General features: G+C 40.4%; 1 protein-coding gene across 1 annotated transcript in view; it reads left to right on the forward strand.

Annotated features, from left to right (window-relative positions):
* The window catches only part of cita (citron rho-interacting serine/threonine kinase a), a 38,620-nt gene that overhangs the window by 5,686 nt on the left and 9,394 nt on the right, over window positions 1-23,540 (forward strand). Inside the window, exons 6-37 of the mRNA XM_008294770.1 lie at window positions 337-479; window positions 708-801; window positions 886-1,092; window positions 1,307-1,460; window positions 2,710-2,899; window positions 7,221-7,326; window positions 8,000-8,143; window positions 8,326-8,445; window positions 10,741-10,911; window positions 11,632-11,685; window positions 11,787-11,840; window positions 12,130-12,270; window positions 12,455-12,580; window positions 13,077-13,172; window positions 13,486-13,602; window positions 14,273-14,382; window positions 14,866-15,040; window positions 16,108-16,305; window positions 16,543-16,596; window positions 17,498-17,695; window positions 18,064-18,257; window positions 18,382-18,517; window positions 18,661-18,765; window positions 19,068-19,208; window positions 19,438-19,545; window positions 19,696-19,888; window positions 20,463-20,624; window positions 21,483-21,506; window positions 22,042-22,179; window positions 22,705-22,885; window positions 22,972-23,063; window positions 23,249-23,353. Of these exons, the coding sequence (XP_008292992.1) occupies window positions 337-479; window positions 708-801; window positions 886-1,092; window positions 1,307-1,460; window positions 2,710-2,899; window positions 7,221-7,326; window positions 8,000-8,143; window positions 8,326-8,445; window positions 10,741-10,911; window positions 11,632-11,685; window positions 11,787-11,840; window positions 12,130-12,270; window positions 12,455-12,580; window positions 13,077-13,172; window positions 13,486-13,602; window positions 14,273-14,382; window positions 14,866-15,040; window positions 16,108-16,305; window positions 16,543-16,596; window positions 17,498-17,695; window positions 18,064-18,257; window positions 18,382-18,517; window positions 18,661-18,765; window positions 19,068-19,208; window positions 19,438-19,545; window positions 19,696-19,888; window positions 20,463-20,624; window positions 21,483-21,506; window positions 22,042-22,179; window positions 22,705-22,885; window positions 22,972-23,063; window positions 23,249-23,353 (4,231 nt within the window). The remainder of the gene's footprint in view (window positions 1-336; window positions 480-707; window positions 802-885; window positions 1,093-1,306; window positions 1,461-2,709; window positions 2,900-7,220; window positions 7,327-7,999; window positions 8,144-8,325; window positions 8,446-10,740; window positions 10,912-11,631; window positions 11,686-11,786; window positions 11,841-12,129; window positions 12,271-12,454; window positions 12,581-13,076; window positions 13,173-13,485; window positions 13,603-14,272; window positions 14,383-14,865; window positions 15,041-16,107; window positions 16,306-16,542; window positions 16,597-17,497; window positions 17,696-18,063; window positions 18,258-18,381; window positions 18,518-18,660; window positions 18,766-19,067; window positions 19,209-19,437; window positions 19,546-19,695; window positions 19,889-20,462; window positions 20,625-21,482; window positions 21,507-22,041; window positions 22,180-22,704; window positions 22,886-22,971; window positions 23,064-23,248; window positions 23,354-23,540) is intronic.

Here is a 23,540-nt window from a genome sequence, read left to right on the forward strand (position 1 = left end):
GTGTATTTTTAGCAATTGAAGACCAGTGCTTTGACTGCAGTATCACTGATAAATCTGCAATAGTAACCAGTGTTACATAACTGAATCTATAATGAGGAGAACCACCCTATAAGCTTAAGCTGAACACAGCTTTGATGTAAGCTCAAGCACATGTGCGATTACACTTGTTGCTTTGTTTTTCCTTTTAAATGCAGACATATTTTTAGATCTTCATTAATGTTTCAACAGCATTTGATACCAGACCAGTCAAATTCAAACACATAGCTCTTCAAAATCCCATGTGCTGCTTATAGTTTTATTCTGCCACTTCCTCATTGTATACAAATGTGTCTTTAGGCGATGGAGTATTTGCCAGGCGGTGACCTGATGTCTCTGCTGAACCGATATGAGGATCAGTTTGATGAGTCCATGGCACAGTTTTACTTGGCTGAGCTGGTAGAGGCCATTCATGCTGTCCACCAGCTGGGATACGTCCACAGGTAAGACACTGGTTACCGAATCCAACCTCTGATTAAGGATAAAACTAATTCGACACGAGAAATGTATCTCTGTACTTTAGCTTGGAGTACAAAGTATGATGGTATGTGATATAAAATATTGTTGGAGTTTACAAATGTGTTCCATTATCATACACATTCGGCAGTACTCAGGCAACAAACGGCTCAGTAAAAGCATTATCAAATGTCTTCCAAACTATCCACTTGCAGAGATGTCAAACCAGAGAACATTCTCATCGATCGGACCGGTCACATTAAGCTGGCCGACTTTGGATCAGCTGCCAGGCTGACTACTAACAAAACTGTAAGTGGATTACAGAGTTTGCTCTATGTATTAAATTCCGTATTCTTGGCAGTGACATCATTGCGTTTTATTAATGTTCTTTAGGTGGCTGCTCCCACAGTGCCTGTTGGGACCCAGGACTTTCTCTCCCCTGAGGTCCTGGCAGCCATGAATGGGGGCTCTCACAGCACCTATGGAGTTGAGTGTGACTGGTGGTCCCTTGGGATAATTGCCTATGAGATGATCTATGCTAGGTCGCCTTTTTCTGAAGGCACTTCTACCAAGACAGTCCACAACATCCTAAACTTCCAGGTATGTAGAATTACATCTGGCCTGGTACTAACATGAGTCATTGGTTTTATCTGATCTGTAACAGTCTCTAACTTGGAACTCCAGAAGACAGAAAAAATAAACGGTCTACTTAGTATTCCCAGTATAGTGCATAAAATATGCAGTCTGAATTAAGTACTATCTGATCAGTCTATATATTATGTAATGAATCCTTGTTCATGCTGTGTGTCCACAGCGCTATCTAAAGTTTCCAGAGGAGTCACGGGCCAGTAAGCAGTTTGTAGACTTGGTGCAGAGCTTGCTGTGCGGAGCGAAAGAGCGACTGGGTTTCCAGGGACTCCGCTGTCACTCTTTCTTCTCGAGTGTAGACTGGAACAACTTAAGACAAGGTGAGGAGATTCCTCTCCCTTGAGACTCTGTTCTCCTGGCTTTCTAGTAAAAATGCTCAATTTGGTGTGAAATGACAAAGGTTTGCTGCAATCATGTTAGTGGACAGATGATATATGACTCTTAATGTTGTTTACCATATATATATTTAAGTGTATTGTGTGTGTATGTGTGGGTGCACATAGACAACAAACAGGAACTGCATTGCCAGTGGTGTTGTCGGTAGTAAAATAATGAGATTCTGTGAGCCGTTGGCAGTAGGCCAGCTCTTTCCTGAGGAGGAGAATGGGAGGGAGGCAGAGACGAGAAGCGAGGCAGACAGAGTAAAGATCTGCAACTCATCTGCTTCTCAACAGACGCAGCACAAATCTTTTACGCAGGCGACACCAGACACGCTTTCTGTGGCAGAAATACATGTGCGTTTGTCAAACGTCATTGTTGCCATTGAGTTTGGCACATTCAGCTGGCCGGTTGTTAGAAAACACACCCATAAACTCAAATTGAGAGACATTTTAAGTAAAGGATGGTCACATTGAAGAACCACATCCCTTCAGTGGTTCTGTAATTCACAAGTATATAGCTGCAGGGGTGATGAGTGTTTGTTTTTCTCTTCAGAATAGCTTCCGTCTTCAGTTGAATAAACCCTCCTATTCTGAAGCGATTATCAAACATCGCTATGTCCGTCATTTCCTCTGAGCTGTTTTCTAGTTATGATGTTCCTATCAACACTGAATATAAATGAAACTTATTATTTGAAAACCACATAGCAATTCTTTGGATTTTTAGGAGTTTTTAATGCGTTTTTCTTCATGTTAATCAATTGTCTTTGAGTGATAGCTTTAAAATGCCACATAAACGGCAGTATCACATGTATAAATGTTTGTGTTTTAAATGCAGCCTTGGTTTATTGACAGTTGAACACAGATCGAGCTTTATGCTACAGCATTGGCTCCAGCTGATTAGCTTGCTCTGCTGCAGTGAGGGAGAGAGCGAGTGAGCATGTGAGTGAGAGAGAGAGAAAAGGAGGGAGGGACAGAGGCAGCATGTGCATCAACGCGCGACTTACCGCACTCTAGGCTCCCACCGCTCTGCTCTGTTCCTCCTCCCTTCCTTTCTTTCCCCTTTCTCCTTGTTGTGTTTTTTTTTTTTTTTTTTACATTTTTTTTTTTTTTTTTTACTACCTTGGTCATCGCAGCTTCCTTTATTTCCTTGCCCTCTCTTATTCCCTCCTCTCATCCTCTTCTCCTGCAGTTCTCCCGCCTTTCGTTCCTGCGTTGCATGCTGAAGATGACACCTCTAATTTTGAGGAGCCGGAGCAGGCAGCCCCCTGGCCATCCTCAGCAGCCCAGCGAGGAGCTCTGCCAGCGGGCTTCCAGGGCCAGGATCTGCCCTTTCTAGGCTGGTTCTTCAGCAGAGCGTTGACAATTTTGGCCAAAACTGAGTAAGTTCTACCTGTTTACTTGGCTTTGTTGGGCTTTTTTCCAAGTAGACCCCCTGTTTTTCTGTAGTCAACGCAGGGACCTCCTGCATACTCTTCTATAAAACCTTTGTTGGTTAAAGACCCCATGCTAGCATTGACTGCTGTTCTGCCATTAGACTCCTCATTACCACGGCAACAATTTCCAGGTAGTCTTGTTTCAGGTGACCTAGCAAGGTGGCCTGGGCAGTTGGTGTTGTCCCTGTCATTAGTGTTGTGCCTGCTAGGGCTAAAATGGGTTTGGCCATATGCTGTGTCAGACAAGGAATGAGGGAGGGGAGGGATCCCCCTGTTCTCTGGTGCTCTCTTGTTCTGATTCCTGTTTTTGTGCCTTGAGATCACACATAGTTTATCCAGTGCATAGATGGATCAAATGAATGGGCCAGAGGATGTGAGCTGGCGTTATCTTGCCATCGACACTGATTGGTATGCGGCTGAGTGTGTCAATGAGGTTTGCTGAGAAGAGGAACCCCACACATAGACACACTCCCACCCTCGCTGCTGTTGTTGTGCTTTCTCTGTTACTGTGAAGCATAATGGGCTCCTGACTTTTATAGCATGGGTTTTGGGACTGTAATTATGCCTAATGGTGTTTGGCTTCTTAACCTCTGATAATAAAGCAAGAGGATGGGTTTCATTTCTATAGCCCCATGCCACTGCTCTAGCAGGTTAATGGTGCTGGAGACTGCAGATCATGACAGCAGCAGCAACAGAAAGGGAAGAAAAAGCGTTAGCAGATTAGACAGGAAAAAGAATGAGACCTCAGATTGGGGAAGAGAATCTATTTCTATGGTTACTACCGTGATGTTTTTTTTCCCAGTCCCCACCCCCATCTTTACCCGTCTCATCTCCTCCTCTTATTTTCTCCCTCTTCTAATGTCTCTGTCCCTTGCTGTTACACCATCAGTCATCTGTTCATGGTTTTTAAGTGAAGCCAGTCATTTTCTGTGCTGCATTTGATTAAGAGGAGCTCCGAGCTCATAGAATGTGTCATAATTGTGTGTGGGTGCATGCATATGTGTGTACACATTCCTCATTACAATGCCAAATAGGAAAAAGAAATGAATGCAGAGCAAGGCATAATGAAATACTAATCATGTGTTTTGGGGGTTCCTGATATTGTGTTGTTGTTTTTTTTATGTTCTTTTTGAACTTGTCTGTCTGACTCCTCATTAGTAAAACTAAGCAACAAAATCCCCTTAACAGCTTGCCTCAACTGTGTAAGCAGTCAGGGGTTTAGTGTCAGAAAATCATCGGTTTGAATGTAGACTCATAAACATCCAGGGAATTATGCGTTTTTGAGGAAGTTTTAGAGAATTTGTACAATATTTTTTAGAAATTGTGAGTCTCTGTCAGTTTTTTGCCCACTATTGATTGGACATGACAACAATGTTAGCCGGTTTGTCTGTCTAGTCAGTCGTCTAACATTTTAATCAAGAGTAAGTACTTTAACAGCTGCTGATCAGATCAGAAAGATTACTGCTAGATGGCTATAGTGGGTATATGTGGATATTCATAGTCCCCAGAGGATGATCTCTGATGATTTAGGTGACTATTTGATCTTTTATCTCGTGCTTTCATATGGTTTGGGATTTCAGTTTGACAAGCCATCTTAGCAACAAATGGCCAAATTTTCAGGAAATCAGTTTAGGACATTCATATGCTTTGAAAAATGGTTTCTTGTGTTTTCAATAAGCTCAGACCTTGCTTGTAGCGCCACCATCAGGACAAAAGCCCAATTTGGACACACACAAAAAAGGGAGATAAACCCTTTTGAACTAAATGACCCATGTACTTCGGTACCACCTATTTAAGAAATTTTAATTGTTTAGCCCCAATGCTGGTAAGAACGGAAAATAATCCATATTTAGTTCCTTCTGTTCAGCACTATTAAATTGTTTCAATTCTTGGTGTAGATTTAGACTGTTCAAATGTAATCAGACTAATTTCTACACAGTTTTAGGGAGGAATGTCAATGATGGTAAGAGTGTATATCTGTAAATTTAGAGGGATTATTTTTAGAAGTTGCGTTTAGATGAAAGCAAACAAAGTATTTTAATTTTGCTTTATATGATCTGGTGGTCATGTTTTATCCACCTTGTTTAGAAATCCATTTGGGACAACTTGGTTAGAGTACGCATCCTTTCAGTTTTGTTCACATTTTTTGCATGTATGTATCAAAGAGTGGATATGTTCATTGTTATTTTTATTTCTTGATGCTGCCTTGTGTTTTTATTGTTTTGTTTAAAACACAGTATTGAAAATACAAATTAGTCACTGGTAATTTTCCATTGCCTACAAAAATGTTTCCTGCAAATCTACCTAGTTTCCTACACCCTGCTTTTGTGTATTCTTATTGCATGTGTGTAGGATAATGTGTGCTTGTTTGCATTTTCCTCAGAGTGCGTGTTTGTGTCATTGCATGAACTGGATTCGGCTTTTGTATCTGATCAGTGCTGCTAAGCTTTTAGCTTGCATATTTCCTTGTGTCCCTGTCTTTCTTTGATTCTCGTCAATAATGCAGTCTGCACTGGCTCATTTACTCATTTATTTTTCCGTCACTGTTCAAAGACATGACAACTACCCTGTTCCTCAGCTGGGAAAAGAGTGGCCTCGCATTTTCTGTCTTGTAAAAAAAAAAACGAATTTACTTTTCAGCCTACCTGATCTTTAGAACTCTAAAAATATTATATGCTTCCTTCAGATCATACTTGTTTCAGTTTTCACTTTCAAGCATACATAAGTAGGAGAACTCTGTAGAAGATGGAGAAGAAGAAATCCTTAAATCTTCTACATTTTGACAGTTTTTAGAAAGATGCAGATAACTGTAAGGAAAAATAAAACACATACAACTCAATGCAGATACCCCCAGCTAATGACTTAAATTGCCACATTATCTGTACATCAGCCTCACTAAACTGTTCAACTAGGCACTGGAGAACTTTATGAATTTTGATGTCTGACATCAATTTTTAATTGGCAACACATTCAGCTAGCTGGAACACCTTCTTTATTTAATCTAGATTCCTTCTACTTCCTGTTTTTGTTTATGACATGAGCCAAATATGTGTGTGGTTTCTCTATATTCTAAATGTGTTTTTTTTTATATTTATATGCAGATATATAGGTAGACATATATGATGCATTTGTGTGTTTCAGGGGGATGTTTCTCAGTGCAGAGATGCAAAGGGAGCAGTGCTTCGTGATTATTTTTAACACTGTGACTCAGTCTGAGTCAACTTTATTAAAGATCCCTCTGCAGTATTTGTGAAGTCATTCATATAAACCCATTCATTTATTCACAAGACTTCTACTCAGCGTAGTGTTGTCTCTGGTCAACAAAAGGGTGAAAATTGACTTTGCCATCTGAATTATTCCAAAAGAAGGGAAACAAAATGGGGCATCACCTTACATAAACAAGAAAAATGAGTACACTGGACTCACGACAGAGCTCTGTGTAAACCAACCCCAAGCAACAACATAGCCCAAATTCTCCTGTCGCATTATTTTGTCAGGCAAACAGCAGATATTCCCAGGTCTACATGGCTGTTTTGTTCATGTAGTCTGTTTTTGTCCTGAATAAACCACAATGAATAAAATATATTTAGCTTGTTCTCGCTTCGAAAAAATGCTCTGTTGAATGTTATCCTAATTGTTGTCAGGAGCTTTATTGTTATGACTCTTAGGCGCACTCTTCTCATAAAGCAAAGTTGAGTCAATGCAAACTTTAATGCTCCCACTGTCTGTTCTGATGTGATGCGTGGGTGTTGTGTCTGCATTTTAAGCGGCTTAATTACACCTACAATAATGTTAAGGCTTGCTGTTGTGTTACTAGAAGATACAAGTCATGATACAAGTATGCCAGTCATCCTCATTCATCATTTGAAAATTGTGCTGTTTTCATTTTTCTTCATGTTGCACAAGTTTCTCTTAATTTTGAGAACGGTTTCCCTTACTAGAGAGTCAGGAGGGGAAGAGAGAGGAGTTGTAACATTTAGCCATGGTCCTCAGCCAAGATCAACCTATGGGAATTGTGGCATTTACTGTAACCGTTTGACTGCTAGACCACTTCATGGAAGCATATTTTGTAAATGCCACTTTCATGTTCATGATTTGTGTTAATGTGGAACTTGCTCCTATTATAGTCAACATTTTTGTTACAAAATCAAATAAGTTGGTTATTGCAATGGGCATTTCAGAATTTTTACAGTATGCTTAAATGTATGAAGTAGTTGGGTTTGACATAGATGGAAAAAAAATAACTTTTGTAACGTTGCTGCCCCAGATCGGTGTCTGCAGGCCTCAACTCTCCTGCGAAGACCAACTCCATGGAAAAGAAATTGCACCTTAAAAGCAAAGAACTACAAGAAACTCAAGACAAATGTCACAAGGTGAGGGGTGTACAGTCTCGTAATGCTTTTGTTCATGTTTTTTATTTCATCACAGACCTTTTACCAATGTGTAGTATTTGGGGACTTGGGATTTAAGGTAGTTCAGTAAAGTTTAGTATATTATATTTTCTGTCTCTTATTTATTACTGGCAAACACCAATATGTCTACTTTCATAGCAAATAAATAACATGAGCAAATTCTGGAGGAATTTGTCTTTCAGGGCAACACTATATTGACTATTTGCAAATTGGAAACTGCAAAATTGTGCTTCCATATTTTGGAACTTTCTATTGAAAATAATCAGTCCATCATTTTGGGTTTTGTTTCCAGACTTCTTGTATTTATTCCAGCTGACATGATGCAAATCAACGAAGCTTCCGATGTGGCTGTAAAGAGCCAAGTTAATCTTGTTGTGTGCATTAAAGCAACATTACAGCTACATGTTTTGAAGCATTCTTGGTTGGGTGATAGGTCAGAGAAATCATTTGTCATTTGAGTTTATGGCCGATAGTCGCTTGCTGATTTATAGCAGATGACTTATCTAAGTAACATTACAGTTCCGCTGCATTTAAGACATCAGATGCAACACAAACTGTTTCTGACAACTGATGTAAATTCTTTTAGTTGAAGGCATCAAAGAAGAGATTGTGACATTTTCTCTGGTGTATCCAGATGGAGCAGGAAATCTCCAGGTTCCAGCGTAAAATGACTGACCTGGAGTCAGTGCTCCACCAGAAGGATGTGGAGCTGAAGGCCTCTGAGACTCAGAGGAGCATCCTGGAGCAAGACCTCGCCACCTACATCACTGAGTGTAGTGTGAGTCATACTACCATCTTTGTCAATTTGCATTTGTGTGTACAGAGTGTTTGTACTAAAACCGCTATTACACAAGTTTGTGTCAGTGAACTTTTTCATCACTATCCTTTAACACTTCAAAAAATCAGCATCGAATTGGACCAACTGTGGCCTTGAGTTTGTGTACATATGTGTGTTTGCAGAGCCTAAAGCGAAGCTTGGAAGAGGCACGTGTTGAGGTCTCCAGAGAGGATGACAAGGCCATGCAGCTGCTGCACGACATACGCGAACAGAGCAACAAGCTGCAAGAAATTAAGGAGCAAGTATGTAAATTTTCTCATTCAAATGATCCCCTGTCTCCTCCTCCTCATCATCACGATAATGATGTGGTGCCGTTGAAGATTTTTTTTTCTTTCTAAACACTTAAAGGTATTTATACCAAAAATGTGTTGTCAAGTGGAGAAAAAAATGGCCAAATGCATCCCCAAAGCTGTTGTCTTATTTGAAGATATTCTCCATTTCCAAAGATGTTCCCTGTATACGATAATAGCTGATAGCGGAGGCACTGAAGAAGCAGTGAGCTTGTGCTTCTCAGTGTGTCCCGGTGACACAGACAGGGCTTTCCCTCTGAGGACTCCCTCGTCCTCAACACTCATAAAGGTCATCCCTGCAGATGGCATCCCTGCAAGGTACAAAAGTGGAGACTTTGATCATTACTCAAGAGGTCCACTCACACTCCACTCAGGGGGTTGACACACAGTATTTGCAGTATTTTAATACGCATTGATAAGTCAAATGAGAAATAAAACTTGTACCAAGCAATATTTTTTCAACCAAAAGCCCTTCCTCTGAATAATGAAGTCTAGACCGTAACGTGTCATTCTTGCCTATAGTTTGCCTGAGGTAGTGATTAGTTGAAAATCTTGATGCACATGAATTGACTCATCAAAAAAGTAGAATTCTGATTCGTCAAACAGCATAACCTGATGGGCCTACAATGATTTTACAGACTTGAGCATTTTTTCCCCTGTCACTTGGATCCCCACAGTGCAAAGTTGCAAAGTACAACTTTAAAGTGGATTTCTTGAGTTGGTATCTTTGATTTTGACAGTTTTGGTGATAAATGGTCATTGCTACGGTGCACTGCAGGTTCTATAGATCACTGCACAATGAAACGGTGTCAGCAGATCCGTTAAGTATATCTTTGTCTGTGTACCACTGGCTGCAAATGCTACTGGCACTAACAGCTCAGCTCCTGTTCAGAATTTACCAAACACACCGTTGCTGCTGTTGCTATTGTGTTATGATGAAACATGCAATGTTAAAATCTGCTAATTGATTTTGTTTTGGGAAAGGCCAGAATACAGTACCTTGCTTAAAAAAACAAAAACAAGGAACAGCTTCTTGGAAGTTGTCATTTGTTCAAACACTGCCATGTTAAATTTTGTAACACAACACAGGAAAACAAACACCTGACAATGTCATGGCTTAAAAAAGCCTTCGCTTTGTTACTTTCTTCTCCCCCAAGACTTAGGTGTTTTATTTTACTGATTCAAAAATGTTTCTTCATACACAGATGACAGCAGTTACTTGTCTTACCCTAAAGTAAGAGATTTTAATCTCATGAAGGTGGCTCTCTTTTAGCCTCCTATATCACAGTGGTAACCTATGATTCACAGTTAACCTGCTCCAGAGAACGTATTCAGTTAGCAATGCAAAAATATTAGCAATACTTGATGCTTGGTTCTGATTTGCTGCTAATTCTGTTTTACACTGCTGGTATTGCAGCTATTAGAACACAGATTCGAAATTTAATTAATCTGTTGGTATTTTTCACAAAGAATATTCAACCAATAACATTAATTTCACTTTGATTTGGCAAAAAATGAAGTGATTTCACATATCCCTTATTATGTGACAGTGATGTGTCTAAATGCACTTCTTGGAATATCATGTTTAACTTTATGAAATTACAAAATGTAAAGCTTAAAAGCTCTAATGTGCAGCTGTCGCATTAGAAATAACCAGGTGCATTGAGAGTGCAGTGAGTGGTAAAATAAATATATTAACTTCCAAGATAAACAATTTTGTACTAGCATCCCTCTCTTTCATAATTTGCAGTAGTAAATAATACATTTTTAGATTCCTCATCGCTTCCCATTGTAACAAATGCTTAACCTTGACTGTAGCACACGATCAGTCTATTTGGTGCAGAAGAAGAGTCAAAGGCTCCTTGTTATGGAAGCATGCACAGAGCCTAGTGGGGGAAAAAAAAATGGGATTAACAAATAAAGTTCATTACCACCATTGTGAAACACACAATTTCTGACTGAGGTTTCAGGTTTTGTTGAGCTAGCTAACACAAAGAAAGCCTGGCTGTGTCAAACTTGTTTTGTAGTAAACACCCCTCTGTTTTCAAAGTTTTAAAATTTCATAGTTTCGACGAATGTGACCGTGTGTTCAGTAGTTTGGTTTAGATATACGTAAAGATGACTACAATGATAATACTCGTTGTGGCATTATTTGAGGGTATTACATTACACTGTTAGAGAAAAATAACTATAACCATAAATGTCACACACAAGTTGCTGACCACTTTGTGCTGTCCGTGGCTTCAGGAGTACCATGCCCAGCTGGAGGAGATGCAGGTGACCATCAGGCAGCTGGAGGAGGACCTTTCAGCTGCTCGCCGTCGCAGCGACCTCTATGAAGCTGAACTCAGAGACTCGAGACAAACAAGTGAGGAGCTCAAAAGGAAAGCTGTGGAATACCAGCAGAGAATCCAGAAGGTATGTTTTGCACCACATATGTTATATGGATATAGTCTGTCATGCGAATGTACGTCAAATGAGGATTCACTTTTTGTCCTTGAGGAACGTTTGTATCCTTTGCAAACTTTTCCCATTTTTGTGAAGCAAATCAAAAGTACATATTATTTTGTTTGTTTCTCAGACTGCATCACACAAATAAAGTGTGAGTCAAGTGTGAGTTGCTTTCACAATACAACAGGCTGTCCATTTCATTTGAAGAGTTCAGCATTAAGCAGTTGTGTGGATCTCAGTTGAAATAGTGTCACGTGGTTTACAAGCCATCGGAATGCCTCTCTTCGGAGGTGATCTAAACACGCTGGAGTAAAACCCCAGAGCAGACTCGAGGCACACTGCTGTAGTGATAACATCTCCCTAACGGCCTGGAAGCTCTTGGGGGTCTTTCCGGAGGAACTAGAAGTGGTTTATGATGAAAAGTGCTGTCTGGGCTGCTGTGTTTGCCCTTTTGCTGAATAATGAATGAATGAATCGTAAAATGCAAACTATAAATTCAACAGTCACAGCAAGAACAACACAATGCACACTTATTTTGGCAGTTTATTGCCGTCAATATCACACAGGTTTTTATTTATGATTCCATCATTTGTACATTCCCGTGTCAGACTGTTATTATTCAAGCGAAATAGGGGTTTCGGGGGCGGGAATTATGGATCAATCTCTATTGTGTTATTTATTTTTCAGGCCAAAGAGCAGGGAAAATCTGAAGTGGAGGAGCTTCTCTCCAAACTTGAAAAGGTAAAGGAAAGACCAGACTGTTGCTCTTTGTCAGATATGCTGTCTTAGCTGTAATTGTCCTAATGTTTGTTGAGTAAGCTTACTGTGTTTTCTTTCTTAAGACTAACGCTGAGCAGCAGGTGAAAATCCAAGAACTCCAGGACAAGCTGTCCAAGGTAATTCTTTACTGTCATTTTTTTGGTTCGTATTTTGTTTGTTCTCAACAAGATTTGTTCTACTTTAATTTAAATTACTAAAGCCTTTTGATCTGTTGTCTTTCCTAGTCATCTGAAAAAGCATTAAGCAGTTTTGTCATTTTTACAGGCTGCTATAGTTTCCTATTTATTCTCCAGAGTAGCTTTTTTTTTTTCCTCCACTGTCCCACTGGGTAGAATTTGTCCAAGCATATCGAGATGTTTGTCTTGGGACCCACTAACAGCCTTTGACCTTTTGATTTTCCCCCAGGCAGTGAAGGCGAGCACAGAAGCCACTGAGCTGCTGCAGAATGTCCGGCAGGCCAAAGAGCGGCTGGAACGAGATCTGGAGCGCTTGCGAGGCAAAACCGACTCTAGTGACACTTTAAAGCGCCGTCTAAGAGAAACAGAGGTAGCAGACTAAACCCACTATGTTAAATCATGCAGATTTGTTGAATATTGCTTGTGGTTTTTTTTGTTTTGTTTTGTTTTTTTTTAATACAGGTTTTTGGTAATTGGACTAATCCAGCACAAGTCACTGCTAAGAAATGTTGTGTGCAACTAGCCTTATGTGATCTTTTCGGTTGTGTAAGCAGGAGGGCAGGAAAACCCTGGAGAACCAGGTAAAGAGGCTGGAAATGGTTGAGCGGCGGGAGAATAAGCTGAAGGATGACATTCAGACCAAATCCCAGCAGATCCAGCAGATGGCTGAAAAGATCCTGGTGAGAGAGCTACAGATAAGACTTGCTAATACTCTGTACCGCTCCACCCCTAATTTCACCCCACTGCCCGGTGCCCACTCCTCCCACTTGTCCACACTACACACCCACAAATGACTACTAGTCATCCAGTGTTAGTGCATACATAGATTTTGACATACATGAAATAACTAGTGTCAGCATGAGCAGGCAACGCTTGAGTCGACTGGTGGATTTCCATTTTTTCAATGCAAGTTCCTTCATTTCTTTTGTTTTTCTGTATTTGGTGTGAAAGCAGACTTGCTAGAATAGTTTTTGCTCTGTTTTTCAGTAGTTTGTGCCATAATGTCTTCTGTAAATCCGAGGTTTTAGGCTACTTAAGTTAAAACCCCTGACTTATGTATCATCTGGGTGTTAGTTTTTTGTTTTTGTGTGTGACACACAAGAAAAGTTTCTATTATAATTATGTGTTTATAGTTGCAGTGTTAGATGTATCCAATTGTATTTATACTTTCTCAAGGAACTGGAGGAGAACCTGAGGGATGCCCAGTCAACAGCTCAACGAATGGAAACCCAGCTGGTTCAAAAGGAGAGGCTTTATGAAGACAAGATCAAGGTACATCAATTTAATATTTTCCAGCCCCACTAAGGATATTTTTAAAATGTTGAGATATTTTTTTGCTTTAGTCTCTCTGAGTCAGTGCTGACATTTTAAATCAGTGTTGTTGTGGATGTAAGGCAGAGCTGTCACATGTTTTACGGTGAGATCTGACACCACACTAATTAATGTTTCCACACCAGGTTGTACATTTACAACCATGTCACGAATGATTGCTTTATCACATAGCAGATTGCAGGCTTAAACCTAAATATGAAATTGTCAAATCAAGACTGTCATGTCTAATATTCACGGGTTCTGACTCATCCAGGTTCTGGAGGCCCAGATGAAGGCAGATCTGGCTGACAAGGAGAGCCTCGAGGCCAGAAGGGCACAGCAGGAGGAGGAGTCGAGGGAGAACTGCAAACTTATCAGCGAACAGAAAGCAGTAAGGCAACATCAAGCTTTTTAAAAATCATATTCCACTCAGGGATTTGCTTTTAACATGAAGCGTGATTTAAACCAACTGAGATTAACTTTAGAATATTAGAATAGCAGCAGCATATACAATTGTCTGGTTAAAGTTTTTTGTTGTTGTTGTTTTTACATCTTTGTACTATGAATGTCCAAAGCACTAAATGTATAAATCTCAGTGAAAGTTGAAAGTTTCCCGTAGACATAATATTTTCCTCTGAAATGACAACCAGATTCAATTCATGTTTTTCATTTGCTTCTTTGCACGGTCATTTGTTATAGTAGTTTAAATGTATTGGAAAGTACAGTTAAAGAAGACCGATTAAATTGCAGTATGCTTCATGTTGCACTATAAAGCCTGGGCTTACGTTCTAATCTGGTTAATGTGGTAGAATTGAGGCTGTTAAGAAGCTTTCAGAGGTAGTCATCTGACATTGACAGTAGACGATTCAGGCAACACCTTAATGGACTCTAATAGGATTTTGCTGAAGTACAACATTCTGTTATAAAAAAATCTTCCTGAAATATGTGTATCCCATGATTCTTAGTAGGACTTAGTAGGACTATCAAGCAAAGAAGAACATGTCCTTGCATTTGAGTCTGTTTGTTGATTTACAGCACATTATTGTTTCTCTCTCCTCCAGACCATTAATGCTATGGATTCCAAGATGAAGAACCTGGAGCAGCGTATCGCTGAGCTGTCAGAGGCTAACAAGCTGGCTGCTAACAGCAGCATCTACACCCAGAAGAATATGTGAGTTAACTAGACCCTCTGCTCGCACTGTGCTTTCATGAGAGCCCCCATGCACACTGACTCTGCCTCCAATTGCTTCATTAGTGTGCACTTACATCATTATGAACCATGGCTGATCTGTCTCCATGTGCATAAACTGTATATCGTCTCACTGGTTTAATATAGGAAATGCAGTCTCATCCAGTCTTAATGTAGGAATGTACTTAAGGAATTTTAACGTACACTTGTTAGTGTAATGTAATTGTTACCAACTGAATTTTCAAGTTTTTCTTTGCTAAAATGAATTAGCTGCTGTACATCACACTAAGAACAGCTGAGGTTTGTCCTAACTTTTGGCTCACATAGCTATGTATCTGACTTTGACTTCTAATTTTGATATTTTTATATATTGGATAAATGCTGTGCTACTCAAGAGAGCATTTTGAAAGATGACTGCTTCTAAACAGGCACTATAATAGGCTTCGGTGTGTATATTTTTGTCAGGAAAGCCCAGGAGGAGATGATCTCAGAGCTTCGACAGCAAAAGTTCTATTTGGAGTCTCAGGCAGGCAAGCTCGAAGCCCAAAATGCCAAACTGGAAGAGCACCTGGAGAAGATGAGTCAGCAAGAGCAAACCAAGAGAACCCGGCTGCTGGAGCTGGAGAGCCGGCTGCGGGAGGTTAGGCAACAGGAGGCAGAGAGACAGTGCAAAATCTGTTAGCTGAAGATTAAGTAATTCACTTTAACCAGCACACAGTGTAGCTTTACATCATTACCATCCACAAAAGGGATTAAGGCAGCTGATCAGCAAGCAAGCACAGATACCTTTCAGATAAACAGCTAATTAAATACAGGTCCGTAATGGCACTCTTTACAAAATTGCCAGCGGCTTTTTCCTTTGTTATCTCCGGAACTATGTTGTTGCATTGGCTGACAACAGCTGAGAGAATATGCTAAAACCATTTACAAAAATAAAGCAGGAATTTGTTACATCTGCAGTCACCACTTTACCCTAAAACTGGAGGACTGTTTGATGCTCACCTAAATATTTAATATAGCATTTGTTTTTTGTAAAGTACATAATGTATCTCCACCACTCGGAGAGAGGCACCCCCAGATCCTTTGTTTGTTTGTACATCCAGTGCAATCCTATTCTGTAAAAATAACTTTTGACATAATTCGGGACCACAATGTCCGCTTTCTCCTGAGAGCTCTCACCCCCCGGTGAGCTGTCTGCCGATGTTCCTGTTGGACAGCTTGCTGACTGGATGTCATATCTCTACCTCCACACTCTTCCCCACTGAGACGTGATACACAGATTGGCACTAATTGCAGGCCTCTCTGCACCCTCACAAACACACACACACAAATATATACATTCAGTTCTGATCGCCTATTCCATCTCTGTAACAGTCAGAAGCCTACAGAGAAGCTGAATGCACTCATGTGTGTTCATTTTTTAGTGGAGTTTTCATTTGCATTTCTGTATCTGGTAGTTGGACTTATGTCCCAAAATCCTCTAATTAAGCTCCTTTTGTGCTTTTTCTTATCCCCATTTGACTTGCATAACCTAAGATTAATTAAAATGGCAAACTCTTTCCAGCTTAGTTTCATTACTATTGTCCTGCTTTACACCTACAATTTGGCACTGTAAAAAGGTTAAAATAGATATGTAAATACAATCTGTTACAGGTCTGAGTTCCTACAACATGGACAGTTTTCAGCCTAACCCTGTCCCCTTTGTAGATGGGCCTAGAACATGAAGAAGAGAAACTGGAGATCAAGAGGCAGGTGTCAGAGTTGACCCTGTCCCTGCAGGAGCGCGAGTCCCAGATCAGCAGCCTGCAGGCTGCACGTCTCGCCCTGGAGAGTCAGCTGCAGCAAGCTAAGACTGAGCTGGAAGAGACCACTGCTGAGGCTGAGGAGGAGATCACAGCCCTCAGGGTAAGAAAAACAAGCACATTTGTGTGCAATCAGTCACTCAGAAATGCAAGTGTAGATACATTCAGTATATTTCAAGTCAAGTTTGTATTCTAAATGTAGTAAGATGGAAAGTTCACGTTACATTTTTACACAATCTATTTTAAACAATGCCGTCAGCAATACATCGTTCCTCATTATCGTTTGTGGTACATGAATTTGGTTGTATTTTTGCTCTTCATTTGTTCTTGTTTCTCACAGAATCACAGAGACGACATTCAGCGCAAATTTGATGCCTTGAGAGACAGTTGCTCAGTAAGTGCTGCCACAGGCCTTTGTCTCAGCTTTCAGCAGCAGAAGAATAATTTGTCAAAAGGTTTTATAAGACCTTTGAATGTATGGTGATTCATGTGCAGCTCCAAAACTTCATACTCATGTAGCAATGTTGTCCAGTGAATCAAGTGTTTGGTAACAAAATGCAGTTGGCTATTATAGAGTGTTCAGCATTTGGTAGAAGGTGTAATTACAGTTGTCACATACACAAATCCTTTTGATGCTCTGATTTTGAAAACATGGAGAATTTTAGACACATATCAGCCATTTTCTTTACTGCTACTGTTACTTTGGTTATTTGCCTCGTTACAAGTAATAAAACTACTTTTAATGAGTAGTTACAAATCATGTCCAGTGCCATTTTAACATTCCTGATTTGATGGAGTTACACAGGCTTTCTACAGAGAGACCAACACTGCTTTTCTGCTTTGCAGTTAGTATATGTATTCAGTCCACAAAATTGAGCTCTTCCTATTGAAGGATGAGTCATCATGTCAGGGCTGATACAGTGCATACAGTTTTTTTCCCCATGCTTTTGCTGTAAAAGTAAACATTGACAGGATCGATATACTATCCTTATCCTATACTTACCTTATCTAACTTGGAACTAGGATATCTAGGAAATTTAATTTGACAGTCGACTGGCTTCATGAAACAGCAGTTTGCCAGATCTTTGTATCAAACATGTTTGTTACTAGTGGAACTGGAATTAACTTTATTTTCAATGTACATATTGTAGATTATCCACAACCCAGCAGGACAATGACTTAAACGGTTTTGACAATTATTCCCCACCACCCCAGGCTTTTGTTGCCAAAACCTTAAAATATCTTCTCACTTCCAGAAGCAAGGCTAACACCTCTGCCTGTTTGTGTTGCCTCAGGTGATCACTGACCTGGAGGAGCAGCTTACACAGCTGAGTCAGGAGAATGCCGAGTTGAACCGCCAGAACTTCTACCTGTCCAAACAGCTCGATGAAGCATCAGACGAGAGGGAGGATCAGCTGCAGCTCAGCCAGGAAGTGGACCGCCTGAGGAGGGAGGTGGCTGACCGTGAGATGCACCTCAACAACCAGAAACAGGTAACACACACACACACACACACACACACACACACACACACACTTACAAATTAGAGCAATTAAAGTACATTAACTGCTAACCTCAGGTCAAAAGATAAGGTGGAAGGACATATTACATTATTAAAATACTGTTATTCAGATATTGCCAGTGATATATAAGTAACAGTTTAATATCAACATTTGGCATGACCGTCTTTTTGTATTTATACTCATATTCACAGCCACAGAAATGATGTTGAAACAATTTTGCCTAATAATACTTGGACCATGTGCTGTCAGTGAAAATTCAGAGAGACAACAATCACATGGTTTCACCAAAAGCTGTGAAAGATGTTCTTTTCAGTCTGTTCTTTCATTTATGCTCTCAGAACATTGAAACACTGAAGACCACATGCAGCATGTTGGAGGAGCAGGTGGTGGAGCTGGAATCCCTAAACGATGAGTTGCTGGAGAAGGAGAGGCAGTGGGAGGCTTGGAGAGGAGCTCTGGAAGATGAAAAAAGCCAAGCTGAGAGACGCACCAGGGACCTACAGAGACTGCTGGACAATGAGAAGCAGAACAGGTAACATTTGAGCTCGTACATTCTTATATTTGCACACTGTACATAGAAAATGATTGTTGGACATCATTCCATTTATAGATTAAATGTTTTAGCTTTTCATGACTTGTTATTGTGCTGTTCAAAGGCTGCGTGCAGACCAGCGCAGCAGTGAGTCTCGCCAGGCAGTGGAACTGGCAGTCAAAGAGCATAAAGCTGAGATACTGGCCTTACAGCAGGCTTTGAAGGAGCAAAGACTGAAGGCTGAAAGTCTGTCTGATACTGTGAGTCTGATCTCTATGGTCTAGCTTTAACCCTGTCTTCAGTCTTTTAAAATAAGCGTCTGGTCTTGCCACAATCAACAAATATGCATTTTATTTCTAAAATGGAAGATCTCAAGTTAATATGTGTTCACATGTTCTCACAGCTCAATGATCTGGAGAAGAAGCATGCCATGCTGGAGATGAATGCCCGCAGCTTACAACAGAAACTGGAGACAGAGAGAGAACTGAAACAAAGGCTGATGGAGGAGGTAGAAAATGAAATACAACCAACCTACGTAACATACCTACACATAACTCTTGTTTTATTAAATCTAATTGTTGTGTTGTGTTTGAGCTTGCCTGCACTATAATTCACTCATACACACTCAGACTATTTTTAGCAAAGAAATGTGCTTAAAATACTTTTTTTTATTCGCCTCTGTTTAAGACATCTGTTTGGGACACATATCTGCTTATGTGGGTTAATTATATTTGTGTCCACTTTGAAATGTGGCTGATTTTTAAATATGATTTCCTTATTTAAATATTTGTGTGGTGGTGTTCCCCACAGCAAGGGAAGCTCCAGCAGCAGATGGACCTCCAGAAGAGCCATATTTTCCGTTTGACCCAAGGACTACAGGATGCCCTGGACCAAACTGACATGCTCAAGACTGAGAGGACCGATCTGGAGTACCAGCTGGAGAATATACAGGTGCTCGATGCAATGCCTTTGCAATTAAATGAAATACATTTGTCTCCAGGGAAAAAGAGAGACCTAGTTAGATATTAAAATAGTGCAATTGATGTTGGCAAGTAACAAGGTATCTCAGTGGGACTAAGAGGATGAAGTAATTCTCATTCATGTGTTCCCAAAGAGAATTCTTTTTAAGGTTGTCTTCAGAGGTATTTCCTTCTCTGAGCTTTTGTTTTCCTTCCTGCAGGCGGTGTACTCCCACGAGAAGGTTAAAATGGAGGGGACAATCTCCCAACAGACCAAACTAATTGACTTCCTTCAGGCCAAAATGGACCAACCCACCAAAAAAAAGAAGGTCTGGAAAAATATTTAATGATAACTAAGTAAAAGCCATTTTAGATTGATAATCAGCTTCAAGGTATGCAGTGTTGTTTATGTGTAATGTTAGTAATATCAACCGTGCATATTTATAAATGAAACTCAGTACTGTTCGCTCTATAAACAGGGTATATTTGGTCGACGGCGGGAGGATGTAGGCACCACAACTAATGGGGCACTGGCTCCACAGCCCCAGCCGGCAGTTCCCATGCAGTACGGCGACATGAAAATGGCTTTGGAGAAGGAGCGCTCAAGGTGCGCAGAGCTGGAAGAAGCTCTGCAGAAGATGAGAATAGAGCTGCGATCCCTTAGAGAAGAAGGTAGGAACAGCACTCTTACAGGCAGATAAAGCAGAGCCTCTTAGATATTATATCCTAATAGCATCTGTTGACGAGCTGAGTCCTGAAATGTCCAGGAGCCAGATAGCAAATCCTTGTCAACTTCACAAATGTTGACTGGAGCCAACCCTAGCTTCTGATCCTCCTACAGAAAAGGGCAAATGGCTCAAATACAATAATCCTGCATTAAATATCTGAGTCTCTGAAAAACAGTTTTTAAATTGTTGTCAACACTGAGTCATGGGTGTAGATTTAACTCCTGGAATCATATTTTTTTTTTCCCTCTAAACTCATACCACCAAAAATTGAAGTCTGCCATCTGAGAAATTACAACAGTCAGCTCAGGAAATTCTGTTTTATGCTTCATTCCTTATCTGTTCCCAGACATGTTTTAACAGAGTTACCATGGCAGCATCTCGCTCCATTACCTGCCATGTCCTATGAGGTTCATTTCAGAATCTATTAGTTTTTTTTTTTGGTAATGGAGCCAAATATTTCCAGCTTAATAGCTACTGATCTAATATTAGGTTGCTTTATTTTGCTTCTGTTGATACAGCGGCTCATTTCAAAGCCCAGGAACATGTGGCTCCTTCCACACCAGCCCAGGCTCGACATCAAATCCTCATGTCAGCCATTGTCAAGTCTCCAGAACACCAACCCAACCCCAGCAGCCTGCTCAACCCCTCTACTCGTTGTAAGGAGACTTCTACGCCTGAAGGTTAGTCTTAAACACACACGCACTAATAAACAAAGACACAGGTAAATCAAATGCAGCCCCCAGCCCATCAGCCTGAATTCAAACCATGGATTTCCTGTTTTGAGGCTGTACACTTTTCCTCACAGGAGCATTCAACCTTATGCTAACAAATGGACTCCCTGGTCACTTGTTTTGTTTATGTGGTGTGTTTTTATGTGTGTTCTCTCAATGGCCAGTTTTACAAAGCAGGATTATGAAGTGCAATAAAATGGATAACTGCTCAGTGCATGTTAAGCCTGGAACTCACTCCAAACCAGGAACATGGACGAGACTTTAAAGAAAAATCACACAGACAGTTTTGGGTTTAATTCACTGTGCATTTATCCAGCAAACACTGTAATCCTGCTTGGGCCTGTCTCACAAAGTAAAGCAGCGATGGATTAGCCAGGTAACGTTGGTTTTAATCCAAGCTTTCCACTATCACAAAGCTAACTTACATTTTTTATGGAGTTGATCACCATGGAAACTGAACCTTTGCAGCATGCATCACAGCTGCTTAGCCTGTTCAGTAGATCGCTTCTAAAAGTGTAAACGACCTAATCACCTAATAAGCTCTGTGTACAAAATCGAATGACAATTCCAGAAGGACAGTGCAGTGATTAAATCTGCATTCATATGAAAGTGAAAGGCTTCACAGACCAACCAAATCTCCAAGTATAATCACGAGAACCATAAATCTATAAGAAAATACAAAGTGAAAGGTAGTAAGTTAAACTTGCTTTGTGATTAAGGCTCCTAAATGTCCGTGTTCTTTTGCTTTCACTTAGCCATTGTTAGACTGCTCTCTCCTTTCTGTCCCTTTTCTCTTGCTCCTCACAGAAAAGAGGAGGGTCACGTTTGAAAGTAAGTTAGCAGTCACCACAGTGTGTCTCCTCAAACACACATGAGCCCATTTACTGTACATGCATGCAATACTGTGCACACATATGCTCCTCATCACACTGTGTATCTGTCGTGTTGTCTGTTGGTTACCTGTAACTTGACCAAAGACTTTTTTTCTTATTGGTCAAGCTTCACATGGTTTTCTTGTCTCCTTTTTTTTTTAAAACCATCATTCCTGGAGTCATAATTTAGATAGCATATGGTAGCATAGGCAGCTTTTCACCTAGAGACATTTTTTTACATCCCATGCTCATTGGCATGCGCAATCTGATTCTGATTGACTATTCAGAAATACTACAACATTCATATCTACCATTTATCTGCAATTAAAATTCATTATTCAAATTGCCCCATATGGCTTAAAAAACAGGATCTCATTCAGTTGTTGCTGACGACTACAGTGATTAAGCCTGTAACAAAATATTATGGTGCCACATTTCCCGCTTTTCAGTAACTCCTATCACTGCCCACTTCTACTTCTCTTTTCACATTGTAGAGTTTGGTCGTCGTGTGAAAGAAAGAATGCATCACAACATCCCTCATCGTTTCACTGTGGGCCTCAACATGAGGGCTGCCAAGTGTGCCGTCTGCCTGGACACTGTGCATTTTGGACGGCAGGCTGCCACTTGTCTAGGTCTGTATCCTGCACTGTAGCTGGGCAGACTGAATGTGAAAATATTTCAAAGGACACATTATTGGCCAGCCTTAACAAAAATACTGGAAATAATTCTTGTAGCACAGCCATCATATTAGTCTCCTTCACATGGTGGAATCAGATTTTCTTGTTTTGGCTCTCATCAAAATTCCCACTGCTATGAGTCATAGAAAAGAAAAATGTGCAAGTTTGATGCATTTACAAGCCAACAGTGTAGAGGCAGTGTAAAAGCACACATGGTAGTGTGAAAAACACAATAACCTTCCTATTGTTATTGCCACTTATTGGGATAACAAGCGCAGAAGAAATGATGACAGCTATTTGGATATTTTCATTGTGATAATCCTTACCACTCTGTGCCTTTGCTCTCTCAAACACGAGCCTCTGAAAAGCTCTTAATTGTGGCATTTTGACTACCTTGGCAATGATAGGACTCGACATTGAACAAAATAGTTTTTAATGAACCTGAGTGACAGTTTTTGAGTCCTCTCTCTCTTTTTGTAGAGTGCCACACCCTGTGCCACCCTAAATGCTCACCATGTCTTCCGGCCACCTGTGGTCTGCCAGCTGAGTATGCCACTCACTTTTCAGAGGCTTTGTGCCGAGAAAAGGCAAACTCACCTGCGCTGCAGGTCAAAGAGGCCAGTGGGCATGTTCGCTTGGAGGGATGGATGAAGCAGCCAAGGTAACTAATTTAGTCCTTTCATACCATGTGCAATTGCATAAACAGCATTGACGCTAGTGTGTGTATGTGTGTATTTGCTTACATAGAAATGGCAAGCGTGGGCAGCAGGGCTGGGAGAGGAAATATGTGGTTCTTGATGGAACCAAAGTGTCCATCTATGACACTGAGCCCAGAGAAGGTCAGTACTTACTTTTTTTTTAATTACTGTATTTTCATTTATAATAGAAGCATCAATTTTAAACTTGACTGAAAATTGCTCATCCAATCTTTAATGAGGCAGTTTTGTCATAATTTGACTACATACGTTGACATGTAGATCAATATTGCAGAATCCAATAAAGATCAAGCTGTATTTTTCTCCAGACTGTATAAAGGCTGAGGAGGAGTTTGAGCTCTGTCTGCCTGATGGAGAAGTGACCGTTCATGGAGCTGTTGGAGCTTCTGAGCTCATCAACACTGCCAAGTCAGGTACTGGATCAATACGCACTAATCCTGCTACACTCAGCCTATTGTAGGATTTAAGTGTATCATCTTCTCCCCAAATTTTAAATTGAATTCACCTGTCCTGTCCATACTGTTAATCCCAAAATACAGTAAAATGTTGACAGTTCTGCTCAGCTGTGATATTAAGCTTCTAGCAGAGTAGCCAATCGAT

Source organism: Stegastes partitus, unplaced genomic scaffold (assembly GCF_000690725.1).
Source record: "Stegastes partitus isolate 25-593 unplaced genomic scaffold, Stegastes_partitus-1.0.2 Scaffold993, whole genome shotgun sequence".
NCBI lineage: Eukaryota > Metazoa > Chordata > Actinopteri > Pomacentridae > Stegastes > Stegastes partitus.